This window comes from Stylophora pistillata, chromosome 6, assembly GCF_964205215.1.
Source record: "Stylophora pistillata chromosome 6, jaStyPist1.2, whole genome shotgun sequence".
Lineage (NCBI taxonomy): Eukaryota > Metazoa > Cnidaria > Anthozoa > Scleractinia > Pocilloporidae > Stylophora > Stylophora pistillata.
The window spans coordinates 27,631,358-27,650,778 of record NC_142524.1 but is presented as its reverse complement, the minus strand read 5'-3'; the positions used below and the strand labels follow the sequence as shown (position 1 = coordinate 27,650,778).

Sequence of the window (19,421 nt, the reverse complement as noted above, 5' to 3'; positions counted from 1 at the left end):
TTATTCGATTCAATTTTCAATGCCGGATCCTGGACCAAATCCTGGAGGAAAGGTCCGCGCGGAGTTTTGGCCCCCTCTCTGCCCCCATCAGACCCGTGCGTTTTCTTTTTGCTGCTTGTCTGACAGAAAAACTTATGCAACAATATGATCGCATATCATTACTCCACGAGAATAATGAAAAATCTTAGTGACTTGAAATGCTCCTTACCTTATTTGGGTCTAAAGTTAAAAAAATTCTAAGCTCTCTGAATCATAATTTGTACCCACTCCCCCCCCTCCCCCCATTGAAAATTCATGGATCCACCGCAATTCTAATCCGTAAATAAGGCGTAACAGCATCTACGTAAAGTGACGCAACAGACATACAAACTAATCATTATTTAATGCTTCAGGTAATGTATGGAACTGCGTATAATATCAAATATTACAGATGAGACCTCCACGAAAATGTTATGTCACTGAGGAAGATGTTTTAACATGATATCATCCACTTGCGCGTCTGGTAGGGTTAAATAATCCATTTCTATTACTCTCAGACCTTGTCTCAGTAACAATAGCTCCTATGCTCGAGGAAGATTTTGAATAAAATATTTAGACTAATTTTCCATTGACTGCCGGGATTGCTGCTATGTTTTTTTTATTAACTTCGCTCTGTGACTGGTCCAGAAAACTCGAGGCACTCTTTCAATCAATCAGTTACTCGCATTTTCCCGCCGTTTTTGGCAAATTGGTTGGTTATAATTGAGCTCTTATTGACTCTGAAAAGTATTTTTCTTTCTTCTGATTGGTCGTTGGGATTAATTTGGTTGTCAGTGGTTTTACAACACTCCATCGAAAATCGCTTAATCGAAAAGTGCATCAAGTGGAAGCTTGCTAGTTTTAATTGCTTCTTCGATGTTATAAACTGTCTCGCGTTGTACTGGTTAATAGACATTGTTTGTCACATAAGTCTCCTGGCGAGTAGGTATCTGCCGCCGTTTGTAACGACGTTGACGACGATCTTTTGGCCGGCTTTTCCCAGTTCTTTTTCTCCTATTTTCTTCTTTTTGCCAGATATCTTCGAGGTAACTACCAAGCGAAAAGAAATATGGCGAAGTTCGATTATCAAAGTCTAATGTTTCGCCTTCCTCGTCCAGCCAGTGAACGGCTTTCTTCGATGTCTTTTCGTTCAAAGATAAATTACTGACAGCTGAAGTAAGTGACGTCACAGATTGACGCATTTCTCGGCCAATCTGAAGAATCGCTTCCTTAAGATCACTGAGGGACACACTTTCACACATTAAGTCCGAAAGACTCTCCCTGGAACCATTCTTTACAAGACGATCTGAGGCTCCATCCTTCTCGTCACCATCACCTTCAATATCATACATAGAATCAAGAGAGGCAAGTTTGGCTTCTTCGCTCTGAGACTCTTCTGGTGGGCTCTGCAAGGGAGCCTCGTCGTCAGACTGTTTCGAATTCCTGTCTCCGCGGACAAAGTTTATAACTCCAATAATTGTCTCCTCTATAAGCTCCAAAGTGTCATCTTTGACTCTGTTATATTTGTCCTTCATGTAATCTGCCATAAATGCTCCCAGCTCGGCGTTAGCAAACGTTTCTCCAGCATCCACGTTCTTGACCTCGTAATAAGAATCATTTAGGATGGCAAGGAACATATTCAAAAGAACCATCGCCATGGAAAACAGATAACCGAAGATGAACATCGGTGCAATGAATCTGCTGGTAGATCGTAATTCTTCCAAACGCATTTCGCCTCCAAAAAGCAACAGCAACATGGCTCGTAAACAACTGTAAAATGATCTGTACGCGTCAACATCAGATGAAAATACCAGAAATCCAACTTGTGTGTAAGCTAGCAGAATTGTAACGAATACAGTCATAAAGGAAAGCACATTGTTGGCTGCTTTCTGTATTGTTCCTAGAACTTGACAAACATGGCTGTTAAACTTAATCAGCCTCAGGAACTTGATCGTCATTATGAAGATGACGAAAGAAAGTACATAGGTTTCCATGTCAGACATAAATTCAATATTGTCAGGGCTTGACGTCTGAAAAGGATTTTCTTGAAGTTTTTTCACGTACTTGCTCGTTTGAGATTCTTTTATGAAAAAGAATACCAATGAGCAGATTGTGCTGGAAATCTGCAAAAGTTCCAACCAGTTCCACATTTGCTTAAAATACGAGCATTTCTCACGACGCAGTTTTCCAATCTCGGCGAACAAAAAGACGATGAGAACTATCATTAACAGAAGTTGGCAAACTTGAAAGAGCGTTCTAGAGTTGGGATCAGACGACGCATAGAGCGATAGAGTCTTAATTGATGTCTTGGCACTGGATCCACCTGTAGGGAATCTTTCAAACAGTAGTTTGATAGTGGAAAAGAGAGAACTTGACGGTTCAAAAATGGTGAATTCAATGAAAACAGCCATGGTATGGTCATCAATCCAGTTGTCCTCCTCTAAAACTCTGATAACTTTTAACGCTGTACGAAAATTATATCCAAGATCTGCTACATACCCTCCACCGACAAATGTAGCCATTTGACCCCCAAAGGGTCTTACTTGAAGATCAGCAGCTTCGAGATACCGCCAAGGCTTAGGACACTGTTTTTCGAGTTCATACTCTGTGTAAAAAAGTGTGGCATTTTTTACAGGGATCCATCCTGGTCTGTTGTATTGGGATACGCTTTCCATCTCACTTGTGTAGAACGGAACGCATCTTAAGAACTGACGTGCCAGGGATGGTTCGTTCTTTGCTATGGAGCAGTTTTTTTCTGTTGAGAAATTTCCAAAAAAAAAATGGAGATTAATGATATACAAGTAGATACAGCACACGGCCTCAGCTGCATTTCCATGTCACGCATAGCAGGAAGGGTAAAGTATGCACTCCAGCCAATTTTCTCAGCCAGTCAGAACTTATTCCGGTTTCTGTTTCTGTACTCTGCCTAGATGGCATGCAAGTTCATGGAACATTTCGTCAGACATCCAAGACAGTTCACTGTACAAATTTTACTCCTAGCTGGAGAGTATCATTGCGGGAGTAAAGGGATTTAATAGAACTCTCGACCGAGAGTCTTGCGCCCTAACCATTAGACCACTAAGTCCCTCACTTCATCTAACACCTGACGTACATAATCTTCGAATTAATTACTTTTCTAAGAGATAACTGACTGTCAGTATCAACAGTAGGATGCAATTAGAAAGCGGCATGTATGTGTGTCTATAGCCTTTAGCTTTGATGCAAGACATTATTGCTATCTAACAAATAGTTTGATTAATAGTCGAAAGATAGTGAGAAAGCTGAACATTCTGCTGCTAACCTGCTTTAACCCTTAATTGCCGCATTCTCGGCATACCGACTAAGAACGCTGCTCGGTTACTGAGAAATCCTTCTTTGTACCCAAAGCTGCGGCCATTATACCAATCGACTTCATACAAGTTTGGCACGAGAAATTTCTCTGACCATTTCCAAAAAGTCGGAGTGTCTTTGACCTAAAAGATTAAAAGAAACATGGAGGTTTCATGGGTGGCTAGAACAACATTGAGAGACGCTTTTAAGAACAGATGAATCACCGGCTTCACTAAACCGGATATTTTAACAACGCGTTTTTCATGGTTTATTTGCTGGGTGCTTTTGTTCCAGTCGTCTTCACGATATCCCGCTGCAACTTAATTATTGTCTTGATGATGATTTAAAAGATTTTACCTTGATGGTAAACGTTTGAAATAGGTTGTCCATCGACTCGGTGACCATGAATCGTTCTACACCCCTGTTACCATAGCACACCACCATCATAAGAAGTACAAATATTCCAAAAAGTGTAAATTCCACAACTTTGCGACCAATTTGGACAAGACTGCTTCTAAACTTTCGTGCCTTCTCAAGATCTGATTTATTGAGGGTGATGACTTCTCCGGCCGCGTTCCTTTGGACTTCTTCACCCATTACTTTCTCTTGTTCTGGAGGTTTCTTCACCAAAATGGACAGTATGGAGGCAACCAGTAGAACTTTTAGTGGCTGCATGACTATAGCATCTTGGAAGAAAGACACCATTACAGACACAAGCCATTCATTGGATGTCTCTGCACCCCACATTAGACTGTAGAATACAATAAACGCAGCTGAAGTTAGGGTTGCCATGGTGCAGATAAACCAGGCAACGAAGACAAACCAGTGAGGTAAACATCCTCTGCGTCGTGCACCATCTTCCTCGGCATTGCCTGATTCCTTCGCTTTTAACTGTCTGAAGATGGTCACAACAAGTACGTTGACAGGGATAGCAACTATGCTACTTTGGATACCGATCTTAATCTGTGTAAGGCTAACTTTGAGGGGACCGATCTGCACTGCGTCTCCAGGTGGTGTACCAAAATTGTAAAACATGGCATTGGTAACCATGGCTGCGAATAGAATGGATATACAACATGCCAGACGCTGAGCCCGTGTGAATGGATTATGTGGTGGTCGAGTGAATATTGATAACCAGAGATGCTTGTCTCCGAGGCTTGTGGCCGTTCTCGAATAGAATAAGTTTTTGAAACCTGAAAGCTCTTTTTTTCCGGAGACTGTTAACTCGAGATTTAACTTCCCGTCTTCTTTTTCTACTGCAATCCACCTATAAAAATAAACAAATAACGAGAAATGTATGTATATTAATATTCATCTTCATAAGGCATCAACGTATGTGGATAAAACGTCGTTTTTAGCCGTATAAGTAGAGGGTCCCATTACACGGCCCTCGGTCGAAAGTTTGAGCAGGTGAAGTTATTGAGAACTACACCGTCCTCCTCTCATTAGCACGACCAGAAGACAAAGAGATGTTATTTGAGAATTTAAATCATTTTCCACTTGAGTAGAAGCATGCACCGAGTCGATGAATTCATTACCCGTACGGTCTTAACTTACAAATGGTTAATACCTACAGCCCAAAAGAAAAAAACATACTATCGGTATAGAACGGACTGAGGTTGAAAGAATCTGAGGAGTGATTACCTGTTCGCTACGAAATGTGCTTTTTCTCCTGTCACCACGTCCACAATAAGCACTTGCGTCAAGAACCAGGACGGGTTATCGCCGCTGTTGTCGTGCCAGATACGGATCTTCTCAAGTGAACCAAGTGACTCTGGTAGACAAAGGGTGAAATTGTTAATGCTGCCTCTGGAGAAGAAGACCTTCTCCGACTGGGAATCAGTCAGGGTAATATCCTCTGTATTTCCATCGCTACCATGAATAGCCAAACCCACATTTGCGGTAGTTCCATTAGCTCTCCACATACCAGTTTGAATAGATATGAGATATTTGTTGTCTCCTTGATTCTCGTTAATGCAAACGTTTGCTACGACCTGAAAAGAATTATGACATCGAATTGCCACTCATTAGTTAGGTCGTAATTCTGAACAATAGTTTTCTCCACTCTTAGGCAAAGGTTTAGTGCATATAAGGGAAGACTAATTCTCAGGTCGAAAACGCTTCATAATACGCCAATCTGCACAAATAAAAAGCTGTAAAGTGACTAAAAATGTGTACTTCGGCGACAATTTAACAGTGACTATCAAAATCACCAAATGGTTTTTCTCACCCTTAATTCATCGCGCTTGTCTTCTCTCCTGGCTAATAGAAGACCGATTACATAGAGTCCAAGAAGGGCACAAACTGTTGATAGCACGACAAAGTTGCCTGTCTCGGCCAAGCTGCTAAATGCTGCGAACACTTTGTCGAAGTCTATGGGGTTTGGTGCAACAAAGAAATCGCCACCAAATGCAGAGAGATGAGTACACAAGCAGTGTAGCTGTTTTGAGTTCGAGTTCGGTCCAACCTGTAAGGAATACAATGTCCAACAGTAACAGAATGCATTAGCGAGGAAACATGATGAAGAAATTTAAGTAACAGATGATTACTGTGTACATTTCCAATTTTTACAGACCTTTCCTTTTTAATCATGTTTTGTTGTTGCAACTATCGATATCAGGAAGTGTCTACTTAATACTGAACCAAATATAATCACCGCGGTAATTTATAGTACGACTCCACTAGACCTAGAAGATTTACAGTCGTTAATCAACTAATTGTAAACGAAATGATTGGCGTAGTCTTGTAAGGTGATGCAGACCATTCGTTGTCATTACAGTGACACATATTGCAAAGGTGCTTATGGCTGTTAACCTATAACATCTGCATATGATGAGTAGGAAAAAATTCACTCTAGGGTTGTTTAGACCAACAGCAGTAGTCAGCTTACAAACGCACCTTGCATCCTTCTCCAGTCCATTTTTCTTTTGTTTCTGACCAGTACAGGCAACCGCTTACAGATATACTCAACGAGTAATTTACATCCGTAGAAGAGTTGTACTTTGGAACTATAATCATAGGTGTCGGGGGAGGTGTAGTGGGAGGGTCCTTGACATCTACGCATGACCTTTTCATACGTCCATGGATAAGACCACATGATCTTCTTTTTCGTTTAGAAGACATCTTTGATTGGGCTTCGCCATCTCTTTTCATATATCGTATGCCAAGAAAGTGAGGGCCGGTATGTCCTGATATGAGACTCGAAAATGTGAAAGTGTAAGGATCCGAGGAACAATTTAGATTGTCCGGAGATTCACCAGTAAAGTTAGCACAGGAAGACCAATTGGGGATGGTCGTGTTAAAAACATTCCGATGTGGTGTTGGTTTCGTTTTGTAGTTGACGAAGACATCCACTCTTTTTCCTTTCTCGGGCCTTATTCGTATCGCTACTTGAACTTCGTGAGATGACACCAAAAACCTGTGGTAGCGAAGATTTGACGTTCCATTGCTTGGTTTAAAAAACAAGCTTTCGGCTGAGCTGTTGTCTTTATCAGAAGAACCTTCCTTACTCGCTATGGGAATGAATAACTCAACTGGTTCCTGGAGCCCTGAGATGTTTAACGCGTCACCACCTTTAGATTTGAGTTTGAAGTCGAGTACTGAGGACTTCACTGTTTTGGCACTCTTGTCCCATGTGAAAGGATTATCTTTAAATGCCAGCATCTAGTTCAAAGAAATAACATGTAGAAGTTGCATTTTAGAAATGTTAGGGTTCGTGCAGATGTGTTTTATATCCATGCGCAAAGGGGTCTAGTGCTTTCCAGCAGTGAATCCACAAAACAAATTTGAGGTTGTTCACGAGAAGACACACAGGGCTTGCACTGTATGTATCCCGGAGAGCTCCATATACAATTCCCTATAATTTTATTATAAGGAATTGCGTGGAGCTTTTTAAGCGTTAGTCGTGGCGTGGCGGGTGTTGTCATGTATTATCCTTGCCATACGTGACAACACTCGCCGCGCCTCGACTAATGCTAAAAAAGCTCCATACGATTCCTTATAATTTTTTTACAAGGAATTGTATTGAGCTCTCCCAAATACTTACAGTGCAAGCCCTGTGTGTCTTCTCATGCCAGAGAGAAATGAACCAGCTTAATTTAACTTAAGATCGAAAGGAAAAGCCAAGTTTGGGTTGATGAGGCTTTTTTTCTGACTCCTCTTTGAAGGAGAGAATACCCCTTGACTAATTCTATTTCAAGTTTAAGAGGAACAGCGCTTCTTCTATGTCGTTATTTTTTTTATCCGAGGTAGGAAATGACCAAGGCTAAAGAGAGGTACACTATATGCATAAAGTTTACTTTGCCAACAACCATCTTTAACCTTTCCTTCAGTCAAAATTAGATGCTGAAACAAACAGGTTTATACTTTAGTTGATTATATCTACCTATATTTACATATGCTGTAGAAGTATGGGGCTGCGCGTATTATCATAAGTATCTGAGTCGCATAGACAGGCTGTTCAAGAGAGCTTTTAAGCTTGGTTACTGTAAAGAGCTTTATTCGATTAAAAATATTATTACTCTAAAAGATAAGAAGTTGTGAGCCAAGATCACCGACAGCGATTTTACAACAGCTTTGATGACCTTTTGCCACCAGAGCGACCAATGGTTACGCTACGTAAGAGGCGCCATAATTATATTCTCCCTCTTGTCAGAACTGAACGTTTCAAGGGGACTTTTGTTAATAGATGTTTGTTCTCTTATTAGTTAGTCAGTTAGTAATTTAGTTAGTTAATTAGTTTTATACTTGCTGAGTTCATATCATTGTAACTAAACACGTTTGTTGTTTAGAGTGCTTAATAAAGACTTTTATTATTATTATTATTATCTGCGTATCCTGACTTATAGGTAGACGTGCGTTACAGATGCAGTACCAAAAGGTGCATAAGAAACCATACCTGTGAATCAACAGCGTCGGGCCCATCGTTACCAAAGAGAGAATCTGCTGAAGGTAAAGCCACACTATTGGAGCCCTCACCAAGCTTCTTGCCTCCCATATCCGAGCTTCGTTGGCGATCTAGCACAACTCCCATGGACTTTGTCTTGAACACAGTGGGCTTTTCCCCCACAGCTTTTGTTGACAGCAGGCTATCTCCCACTTGTGACACCAGACTCAAAGCGTTTTGCGCCCTTTTCTTGCTCTGTATCACGAAAAAGAAAATACATCCTGCTAACTATGGTGTGGTACAGTTCGTCGTACTACAGTGGGATCAGAACACAGCACAGAGTGCAAAGAAAACGGTCAGAGGGAAGATGAAAGACTTACCTTTTCCTTCATTTCATCCGTGTTAACATGGTCTTTGTCGGAATCTCTGTCTTCTTCATCTTCTCCCTCAGAATCCTCACTCTCGGCCCCAGCTTCATCAGAGGCTGCGCCAAGCACGTTCCCAATTCCACTAAAGAGACTGGTGCCTAAACTCTGTACCAGTTCCGCGTCCATCGAACCATTTGACATTTGAGACGAAAGGAAGTCCACGGTGCTGCCAAGTAAGTTCAAAGCCTTTTCCTAGAAGTAGGAAAATATTTCATGATTCAAAAATTGTCCAGGGCATAAAATGCAAGAACCAAATCCTTAACGGAAGAATCCGCTGAGGTTATTTCGAAGAAATGGGTGATGAGAAATTCTTACAGGCCAGGTTATCTTGCAGTCCTCAGTTAATGTGAGAACGTCTGGCAGCTATCCAAAGCAGGCTAAGGCAGAGGAATGACCTGCTTGTATACAAAGACAGCCCAGACGAGTATGCATATCTTATAGCATCTGCATGACAGATGTTTGACATTGTTAAGACATTGTGGTTTTTACCTGAGAATCCCCTGATATTCCATCGTCATTATCTGTAGCCATAGCAAGAACTCCTACCACTAATGTTGCCTGCTCTACACTACCGACCACGATGTTTTCCATTTTGTCGATCAATGAGCTCTTGTACTATAGAAATAAACAGTTAGGCCAGTAAAAATGGCAGCCCGTGCAATGTATATTTGATAGAGGTAGTGCAGAAAAGCATGGGATTGTTCTCCTATACGGAAAAATAATGCAATGAAATGCTCGCCACCTTTTATTTTTTACAGTTCGATAAACCTACTGATTGAGCTCCATCTGAATCACCAGCCGCAGAAAGCATGGCAAAAGCCATCTGCATAGCTCTATCAACATCGCCGCTTGCAAATAGGTTATCCAGTTGACCTTGGGATTCCATTATATTTGATGATCTTGGTGGTGCAACCTGAGGGGAAAAGATGACCAACGCCAACAGTTTTTATGAGAAAATTTTCATTGTTACTTCAAGACTTTTTTGGAGTTCCCTTTAAATTAGTTGGTGTTTGTCGATTAAGTTGAACACGAAGGTTGTTTCTGATTAGGCCTAGAGAGGCTATGACAACCTTTTACTTTTGGAAAGTAACCAAAACGTCTTAAGCTGGCTTTGAAAATCCGTTTGATACCAAAACAGGTCAAAACGGAGGAAAAATCTCAGCAGCATCAATCTCGAGCTTCCTTTTAGGATGGTAAGGAAAAAATCTAAGTTCTAAATTACACCTTCGTGATAAGGATGCCATAAAATCGTTATCGTGAAATGCAGCGAAGGACGATTTACCTGAACAGCTAAATACACATCGGAATAATCACCAAGCGAATCTAAAATTTCCAACCGCAGGTCAAGGGAATAGTTTGTCGATTTGTTCCCTATTGGTAGCTCCGTTGTCACATTTGGCTGCCATCCTGTGTGAAAAGCTACGAAGCCAAACTGAGTTTTGTAAGCAAATTGATAAGTGAGAGGCAAGTCAGAGTCTGTCCAGTTAACACATTCCACACGAAACTTTGTTGTGATTGCTTCTCCACTCGTAGGATCCACGAAACATTCAGCGTTGTTGCTTTGAGAGTATGGTGGGACATTTGTATGAAAAATGTAACTTTTTTCTGCGTAATTACCATCGTCCAACCAGGCAACCATGATTAGTTTGTAAGTTTGGTTCGACAGCAGGGCAGTTTTGTTACGAAAAGCGTCCCCCTTTTCTAAAATTAGGCTTGGACCCGTCAAGGATGTCAGAGACATGTTTGCCAAGTTACCAATCGCTTTCCACGATTGATTGAAGCTCCCGTCAGACTTAACGAAAAGAGACCACCGATAGTGTCTGAGAAAGGGACAAGATATCCCTGAGCAGTGAGCTTCTAGTGCAAATTTCTTCCGTATGCTGACCTTCTTTTCACAGTTTGCAACACATCTAAGGGAAGATAACAGAAATGTTAGATGGCTCGCTTGAGCAGCTGGCATAGAAAGTCTTAGATTGTCTTTTATTATGAGCCAATCACATTTGCAGCTCCATCTTGAATAAAGGAGGGTTCGAACTTCTTTGTAAATCATCAGACACGTCGAATGTCTTATCACCTTAGTGAGCTATCCTACCCTTTTTACATCTCGGAGAATTTGGCCTTCACTTTTCTAGTTCACTGTTTATAATCTGTGTTAGTCTCCTCTTAATTGCTATTCCGCTCCGTCTCAAGATACTACTGTTGGAAGGGAATGACCAGGGCCAGTGTTTAATTCTTTTGTCCGATAAAAGGCGTATGCGGTATAGACACGGTAAAGGACATAATTAGGCATGCTTGGAATAAAGCTATTCTCACCTGAATGCAAGTGATAAGTTTGTGTCCACGAAGATTGTGTGAGATATTATAACAGATCTCTTTCCTTGCACTACCAGTGCTTGGAAAACATACGCTCGTTTAGCCTCCACGAGGTCTGGATTTATTAACACCCTTTGCCCATTTATAGAATGTGAAATTCCAGGATCATAACCAAAGCATCCCTTGGTACTCGTGTAGTTGAGAGAAGGAGACTCAAAAACAGCCCCCAAGGTTGCGTTAGACGTATTTGTGTTGTGATCTCTACAACTCCACGCATACTCCAAGTTAGGCGCCTCCATACCAAATGAGTTTCCCAGTACACCGGTAGTTACTACATGAAGCTCAATAGGTCCGCTGCCCTTAAAAGTCGTGTTTGGTCCGGAAACTAATGCCCTCAATTTAGGCAGAATTCTTATAAAACCAAACGTGTAAGAGATAGCTCCAATTATTCCTTTCGGTTTTGCAGACACACGAACATAGGTAAATCCCACGGGCAGGTCACAAGTCACTGTTATGTTAGCTACATTGTCAAGGAGGCTGACAAATGGAGAAAACTGTCCCGTATTTTCATCTACTGTGGAAAGCTCCCATTTGAAGTCTAACTGTGTATACTTTGCCACGGTTAGATTTGATTGTGATGAAGACAGAATTGCGTCGATTCTATACGGATGACCTGGAAGTATTTCTGTCGCTCCCTCTAAGATTGTGCTCAGGTTCAAGGAAATATTTACAAGAAGATCTGTTTGGTCAGCTGTAATAAAAGGACAAGATGCACATTAGTATGCGATATGTGAAGACAACGTTTTCTGGACAAAATAAATGCCAGTCTTGGTTGTGGAGTGAGGCTTAGGTGGCCCAAGTCTTACCAATCAGTGCTCATGTCTTAGCTTCACTTATGATTCGAGCAATATGTAAAGCAAGTGTGGGGCTCCGAGATAATTTTTGCTGTGGAACAATCTTTTTTATCGTCGATAGCGGCACAACTACGTTGTGGTTCCACGTCCTCTCATTCCAGGTCAAATTTGAGTCTGGTCTGCTGTCTTTTGTGTAGAGAGGAAGACCAGAGAACCTTGGAAAAGCTAATATTTCTAAATTCAATCCTCGTGTGACACTACGGGCTCGTTTCACGAAGTCCTTGTTATAACTATTCCCGGCAGGCTGATTTGTGTCTGTCGCGGTCACATTCACGATCGGAATATCGACAGCTTGACGATTCAAACCACAACGATATCAGGAAATGACTAGACTTCGAAGTTTTAAGATTTAGCTTCGCGAGACAAGCGACAATGATAGGTCCCGTAACAACAATATTTTCAGTCAAATCTCTGAGAAGGCAACTCTTTCAAATCAGTAATCTAGTATTTTTGATGATCAAGTGTGAGAGAAACATAAATGATCCTACCTGTGTATTGGAGTTCCACGTAATCAATCTCTTCTTTCAGTCGTGCTATAATATGCGTTTGGCCGGCTCGTAGACATTCGATCTTTACCTCGGCTGTGATCATTGTACCTTCTCCCTTTGTGGGAGACTCTCGCGGGCTAATGAAAGGAAAACACGAAGATATGCGAGGATAGACAAAAGGGGATTAATGCTGAGTAGCCCAGCTGAAGACAGTAGAAAGGGAAAATGACGGGAAAGAAAACTGGCTGGCTAGGAATGAAGTAAATAAAAAAAGTCAAAATTGCAGACGCTCAAACACATAACGCAGGCTGTTTTTCTGTCTTTCATGGTCGTAACAGACGTGCAACATTCACTTTCCATCTTCACCCAGGACGCTGGTGATACAGGTGATCCAGCAGTTTAGAGACGCCTGTTATGAATGGCACTAGCTCAACGAGCTCTCTCGGCTCTTGCATTCTCAAGGGTGACTAGAAGAGGAATTTCTCCTCACAAGATCTTACAATATGAAGAAGAAATGAGAAGAGAATTTCCCTTTTTTGGTCACCTTGGGATTACAAGGACCTAGAGACTATTGATGACTTATGTAAAACATCAATTGCAAGTAGGGAATATTTTTTTATTTAAAACAAAATTAACGGAGCTAGAGTTAGAAGATATGTTTGGCAGAGGGTGTGGAGAATCGATATTTAGATCTTAGGAGTGCATTATTTGGCAGAGTATCGTACGCGCACTTCGGGAGAAGGGGCCGACAAACAAATAGACAGAATAGCAGCGCTGATACAAAGGTTTAAATTTTTAGTAAACGTCAATTTCTTACTCCACTGACGTACCTGAAGTGTAGAACTTGGACACTTAAAAACCCCGGTGTATGGCTTAGTAGATGTTTCACCTAATGTACAGAAAAAAAAGAAACAGAACTTGTCACTACTTTGAAGCCAAAAGACTCTTACAAGATGGAAGCGAACTCTTTTACATGAATTGACGTGTGGACGGAACGAGCAGCCTATAATCAGATCTTCCCTTGGGTGTACGATGGTGATAAAAGCGTGTAACAGAACCAAACCTACAGTAGAAGAACAATGATCCTCGTTCCGGAGACATATTATGACCGGAACATAATTGGTTTTTCTTGGAAATATTACGACTAAACCGAGTGCATGGGTACACTACAAGAAACTATTTAACTACTTGCTCAAACCTACAGAGATAAAGACTTAACTCCAATCAACGTGATTGTGTGCACTAGACCTTTAGCAATCCATGAGAATTAATATTATTGATATATCATCGGCGCAAAGAAAGGTAAAATACAAGTAATCAATCCATTGGGGATTCATTTCTCCATCTTATTGGTTTGATTAGCTGAAAGATCCCTTGAGGTGTTATTCTTTCAGCTCTTTACCTGATCTTTCACGTCTCTGATCATTTGATTTAAATGATTGTCATCTTTCATTCTTGGAGCCAGGGAATCGACTGTGTATGGTGTCTTACTCAACGTCAACCAGGCCACAAAATAATAATCTGAGATAAGAAGATGCGAGCAAATTGAAGTTAAACAGAAGCATCAATCCTGCACTATGGAAATTTGCATCATGCGATATCTGATATGTAAAATGCGATGTGCAGCGTGAAGTGAGTGAATTGCTGCATTCGATAGATGAAATGTGATATCAGAAGCATATCAATACATCTGATTTTTATTACTTGCCGTGTGACATTGTTAGGGGAGTATAAATATTTCGGCCCTAAGCAGTACTAAGAACACTGACCTGATTTGCAGCCATACAACTCCAGTCGAAGGGCAACGTTATTTTTGAAATTAATCGGCATCAGCATAACTCCATATGCTTTTACTGGAAGGATTGCGTGATTTAACCTCATGGTGTTACTGTCGTTGTTTCCAACAAAAAACTGACAATAAAGGGGACATGACGCTTATTATTACATTGCCTAAGTATTCTTCAACTGGCAACGATACATTGATTTTTCGTATCTTTGCAAAAAGTGATCGACATCTCGATAAACCGTGTGGAGGTCATCGATAATCAAATCAAGTGTCATTTAAGTGGTACGCGTTTGGTTCGTGCAAACGAATCACTCAGTTTTACTTTGATGTCATTGGCTGTAAGGCTCAGGACCTGAAACTAGCAATGCTCAGGTTGTCGAAACACCCATGTTTGCAATCGACACACCCATGTTTGCCATCGACAACAGAACCTTTCAGGACTTCTCTGATATTGACGATTAGACCACATAATCTGTTACTCCTTGATTTGAATTTTTAATTTTCTTTTCTTGTTTTTTTTTTTTATTTTTTAAATTTACTGAGTTGCTTCCAGTTTCACTGTCATTCACTGGAAATAATTTTTCCATTGAAATGAATTCTCGATGTCCCAGTTATGTATTCAGTCACCCCACAATTATCTTTTGCACCACGAATAGAATTTTAATACTGAGATATAACATCAGCTCAGGTTTCACCGAGTTTTGTTTTCGGTCGCGTGGTATACTAAAGCGAATGTAGTTACCCATAACTAATTCTTTTTTTTTTTTAATTATGATACAACTAGGTGCAAACTGTCTTGTCTGAACAGGGCTTCTTGAATAATTAATCTCAGACTGGTACGGGTAAATTCACCCCAAAGGCATTTTGAAACTAAGGCAATATCATGAAAAAGGATCTGACAATCTGGTGGTATGACTTTGTCTAGCTAAAACATAACAATCACAACGAATTAAAGTTTTGAAGCACACTATGTTGAAGACAATAAACTCCTGAAAAGCCCGATTCTCATAACAATGAGAGAACTGAAACCAATCACAGAAACAGTGTTTGGAAAACTTTAAGCCTTACAGTGTGAGTTTGTACAAAACTCATACTGTGAATTGAGGAACAAGAAAACGAACCTGAGAATTTTAAAGAAACAGCGGATGAATGAAGAGTGCTAACAGATTTGTCACTGCAATCAAAGTATAATACATTTTTCAAACCACAACACCAGGTTCACGAGTCCTACTGCGAGTCTTGAACAAACATTCGTAATATTCACCATTGTTTTTTTTTTCTTTTCATGCAATAAGTGGCATGGTTGTTTAAAATCACGAAATCTTATCAGAAATGATGGTTTGTCATAACGCTCCATATCGATGAAAATGTTCCACTCGTTCTGTTTTTGACAGGTGTGGAACCAACGTATTGACATAAGTTGTTTTGTCGCGGTGGTTTTACAAAGTTGCCAATTGCGGTGCCGACAGAACATAAAGTTTCAAGATAACTACAACAAATTAAAGCAAGAAACTTTTCATACTCGTCTTTTTGGTTCAGTCTAGCTAAGAAAACCCTCCTTGTGGTATATGGGTAATTTAATAAAATCAACAACTGCAGACTGGACGCGTTCAGGACTGCTTTGAAATTCATCAGCTAATTCATACTATCGAGGGCATGAAAAAAAAAATATGCTTATCAAAAGACTGGTCACCGATTGACTCAATTTTTTTAAAACTTGGTTAAACAGTCACTTCAGATCGGTTGCTATAATTTTAGTGACTAAGTTGCCAAGTAATGGAACATACAAAGTGAATAGTTGGATATGGTGGTTTTTTATATTCACTGAATAACTTAGAATTCCAGTCCTCGTTTGCGAAAAAGGAAGGATATCTGTTCGTAAAGTTTTTCCATTTAAATTTTTTGAAGTAATTCAGTAAATTCATCTCTGATTTTGTGTTAAACTATCCAAGCTTCTGATGACGGATATTCTTAATAATTTTCCAAAGATCGCTGATAAATCAACAATTTTCCTAAATTTTTCTCTTTAGAGGAATGTTGCAAAAGGGATAAGATTTAATTTTGACGAAAACTGCTTCTGTTTACTCTTACCTGTGTTTCTCCGTTGGTATCCTTAAAATTTACATAATCCAAGCCCTGGCTATACAGCAAAATGTAGGCAGTAACCCACTCTTTAACTTCTGGATCGCTGTAACCTTGTGTTGCAATCGCTGTTATAACCAAAGTATGGCCAAGGTCCACTTTCAGCCAACTCTCAAAGGCTTTTTTTGGCGCAGAACGATATCCTGTTGAATTAAATCTCACTCTGTGTGGACCGAAACTCGTGAAATCGTTATCAAAAGCTGATGCAGCCGTAAACTGATTATCTTTGATTCTGCCATCGGAGATTCCCAACGGGTGAAGACATCCATCTGTCGATCATAACCAAAAATTTGTTTTTATACTTTGATACTCGCCTAGAATGTTTCTCCTTAGATTTAAATACAGGAAATAACGAATTATAACCTGAAACATCGTAGGCTTCCGTTGTTTTTTCCAAACCATGGCAGAGAAGAAAAACATTTAAAAGATACAAGGTCACTATTTCTAACGCAGGCATTTCTTTTTGCTTCTGTATGTTAATGACGCGAGTAGCCAAACATAAATAACAGAGGTGTGAAAACATCCACAGACATGCTGGGACCCAAAGTGGAATTGTTGACTTTCCTTGTTTTGAAAAGTTGTGAATTGTTTTGTTTGAAAGGTGAATCTGATTTTAACGTCAATAAACAGGATTAATTATGGTGAAAACAGAATGATTTAATTTTGTCATTTTCTTTGGTTTTCAATACTTTCTAGAATGTTCTTCACTATTTTTGCTGCATATTTCAGCGCGGTCTCGCTTAATAGGGACCACAATGGGATGAATAAAAAATGGTTTTACTAATTTTAGAGTAACTGCTTTGACTACGTTTCACCATAGTCTAAACGAATCAATGCCTATTCCAACGATGAAATAAAAGCAAAACGGCATATCTCTCCAATTTTCTTTAGTATCTTTCCAAGCACAACATGAAAGCAGCAGATCTGAGATAGTAACGTCTCCGTCTCAATGATTTTGTCGCTTCGTTGTGTTTTAACAACAGAAGACCTGCTGGTTTGTCTGTTTAAGAAACATGCCCTTGTGTAGACATTACATTGAACACCTCAAAGCAAGGTGAAAAACGTGATCCCTTTACACCGATCCTCTTCAGTAGTCTGCCCCACACACAATGTTGAGATGAAAGAAGAATGTATGTGTTGGCAGTGTCTCCATTTCAAAATTTTCTTCTTTTTGTTTAACTGAAGTCATGCTGCTGCGGGAGTTTAAAAAATATGCCCTTATAGACATAAGATTAAATAGCTAAAAGCAAATACAAAAAAAAAACGTGAAACAAGGTCCACCACGTGAATGCGCGAACCTAAACTGGTGAGGTATTAATGTTTGGGATGATTCTAGGTTGCAAAAAAAAAATATTTAGATCTAGTGCTGCAGATTCCTGAAATCTTATTTTGCTTCTGGAAAAGATATTTTTACCTGTGGTGGGATTATGCTGAATGTGAGAATTTGAAGACAGATGGACGTTTATTGTCTTTAAAGATAAAACCTGGCGTACACAGATTTCAGCACTCGACAGCGACCGCCTCTGATGGACACCGCGGAAATACGTTTTTTAAGGCACGATACAGTATTTTATTGGTCAGCAGACACCTCAACGAAACCATAAAATGCCGTTAACTTTTACAATGTTTTCGCCGTGAGTCTGATCGACAGCGTAAAAAGGCAAAACTTAGAAAGAATACTGTAAACTTAGCTTTGAAACTCCGTTCACCTTTTGGATAGTTCTCAAGCTCAATTATACAATTTGCCAAAGCCGAACTAAAGTTGCACACGATATGAAATTGTTGTTTTTCGCTGGCGGCTCCGTGGCAACTAAGTTTTGTTTATAGAAGAGCATAAACACGAAGGCTAAAAATGAAACGGTTTTTGAATGGCTGAGGACGCTGCACCATCAGGTTTGTAAAGCAGTGGCTTTAACCGTATAAATCGGCATGTCTGCGGCATTCCGGTCAGATTTGTCGAGAGGACAAGACATGCCCGTGTTCAGGGACACCCTATCCCCAGTCGTTATTGTGTGTATCATAGTTGGCCAAAAACCTTTGACTGTAACATGTATAGGACTGAAGCCCCCAAAAATTGGCTCAACTAGAAGGAAGAATAAACCGAGGTATGTTTAAGTACAAAATGTCCATTGTAATGGTAATAAATTAAGTTTTCACTTTCCACCTTAGTTTGTATTTTTTTTTTCTAAGCTGTAATTTTTTTTCTGAGCGATAATTTTACTTTCCCAACAAGTATTTGTTTCCCATCACAATTATGAATAATTTGTAGTATGTCTTTTTTTATGCAACTCTTCCCTCACTAATCATTTTATTTTATTTCTTTCTTTTTGCTTTTTCTTTTCTTTCTTTACTAACTTACTGCCATCTGCAACATAAAATGTAGTAAGCTAAAAGAATACTTCTGGTTTATAAAGCTCCCTGATTCACAAAGTAACATTACCATCTTGGTACTACTAGAAAACAAATTTTTAAAAAAACAAACGTTTAAAAAACAAATGTACTGTAAGGTAAAATAATTATAATAATATAATTTAATTGATTTATGTGAATAAAGCACTGTATAGTCTTTTCTAATATTGCAAAAGCCTTGAATGAATCAACTATCTTCTAAACTTAATTTCTTATATTCAGAAGCTGCCTGAATTTTTAACAAAGAACTTATGTTGAGTGTTTATGGAGGTGGAAAGAACATAATGATTATGATGATTAATCTTCCAAATTAGAAATGTCAGAGGGAAATTATCAGAAGTATTTCTGAAGTCAAAGTTGTTTGTTAAAAATGTTCAGGAGAAAATTGATTAGATTAAGTCAGTTGTCAGTTCCCAGTTAACTAACACTAAGTCATGAGGAGTAACCAAAAGCTTGTAATTAGCCTGTGTACTGCTGTGCCCATCCAGTCAAATAAAAATCAGGGATGGGATATCCCCAAACATAAACAATGATAGCACCATACAAATGTCCTTTTCCCAACTTATTACTGGGGAGGGGAGCACTGGTATGGCTACACTAGTTGTAGTCAATAAGACTTCTTAACTAATTTTGGCAATATACATATATTTTGCCACCTTGAAAGAAAATGGCCACAAGTCAAATAGAAATGTTTCATAACAATGTTGT

At 39.6% G+C, this 19,421-nt stretch overlaps 1 protein-coding gene across 1 annotated transcript; it reads right to left on the bottom strand.

The window, feature by feature from the left end:
- Positions 1 to 363: 363 nt before the first annotated feature.
- LOC111334927 (polycystin-1-like protein 2) lies at positions 364 to 16,848 on the bottom strand. The gene is made up of 18 exons (XM_022940737.2): positions 16,668 to 16,848; positions 16,254 to 16,573; positions 14,146 to 14,287; positions 13,779 to 13,897; positions 13,207 to 13,265; positions 12,377 to 12,513; positions 10,975 to 11,725; positions 9,944 to 10,571; positions 9,434 to 9,574; positions 9,151 to 9,276; positions 8,614 to 8,853; positions 8,246 to 8,488; positions 6,247 to 7,011; positions 5,579 to 5,815; positions 4,993 to 5,342; positions 3,706 to 4,615; positions 3,320 to 3,491; positions 364 to 2,773 (listed from the first exon to the last, which is right to left on the bottom strand). Exons 1-18 carry the CDS (start codon positions 16,825 to 16,827, stop codon positions 924 to 926), a joined length of 7,350 nt encoding a protein of 2,449 aa, XP_022796472.2. The 5' UTR covers positions 16,828 to 16,848; the 3' UTR covers positions 364 to 923.
- Between the last annotated feature and the right edge of the window lie 2,573 nt (positions 16,849 to 19,421).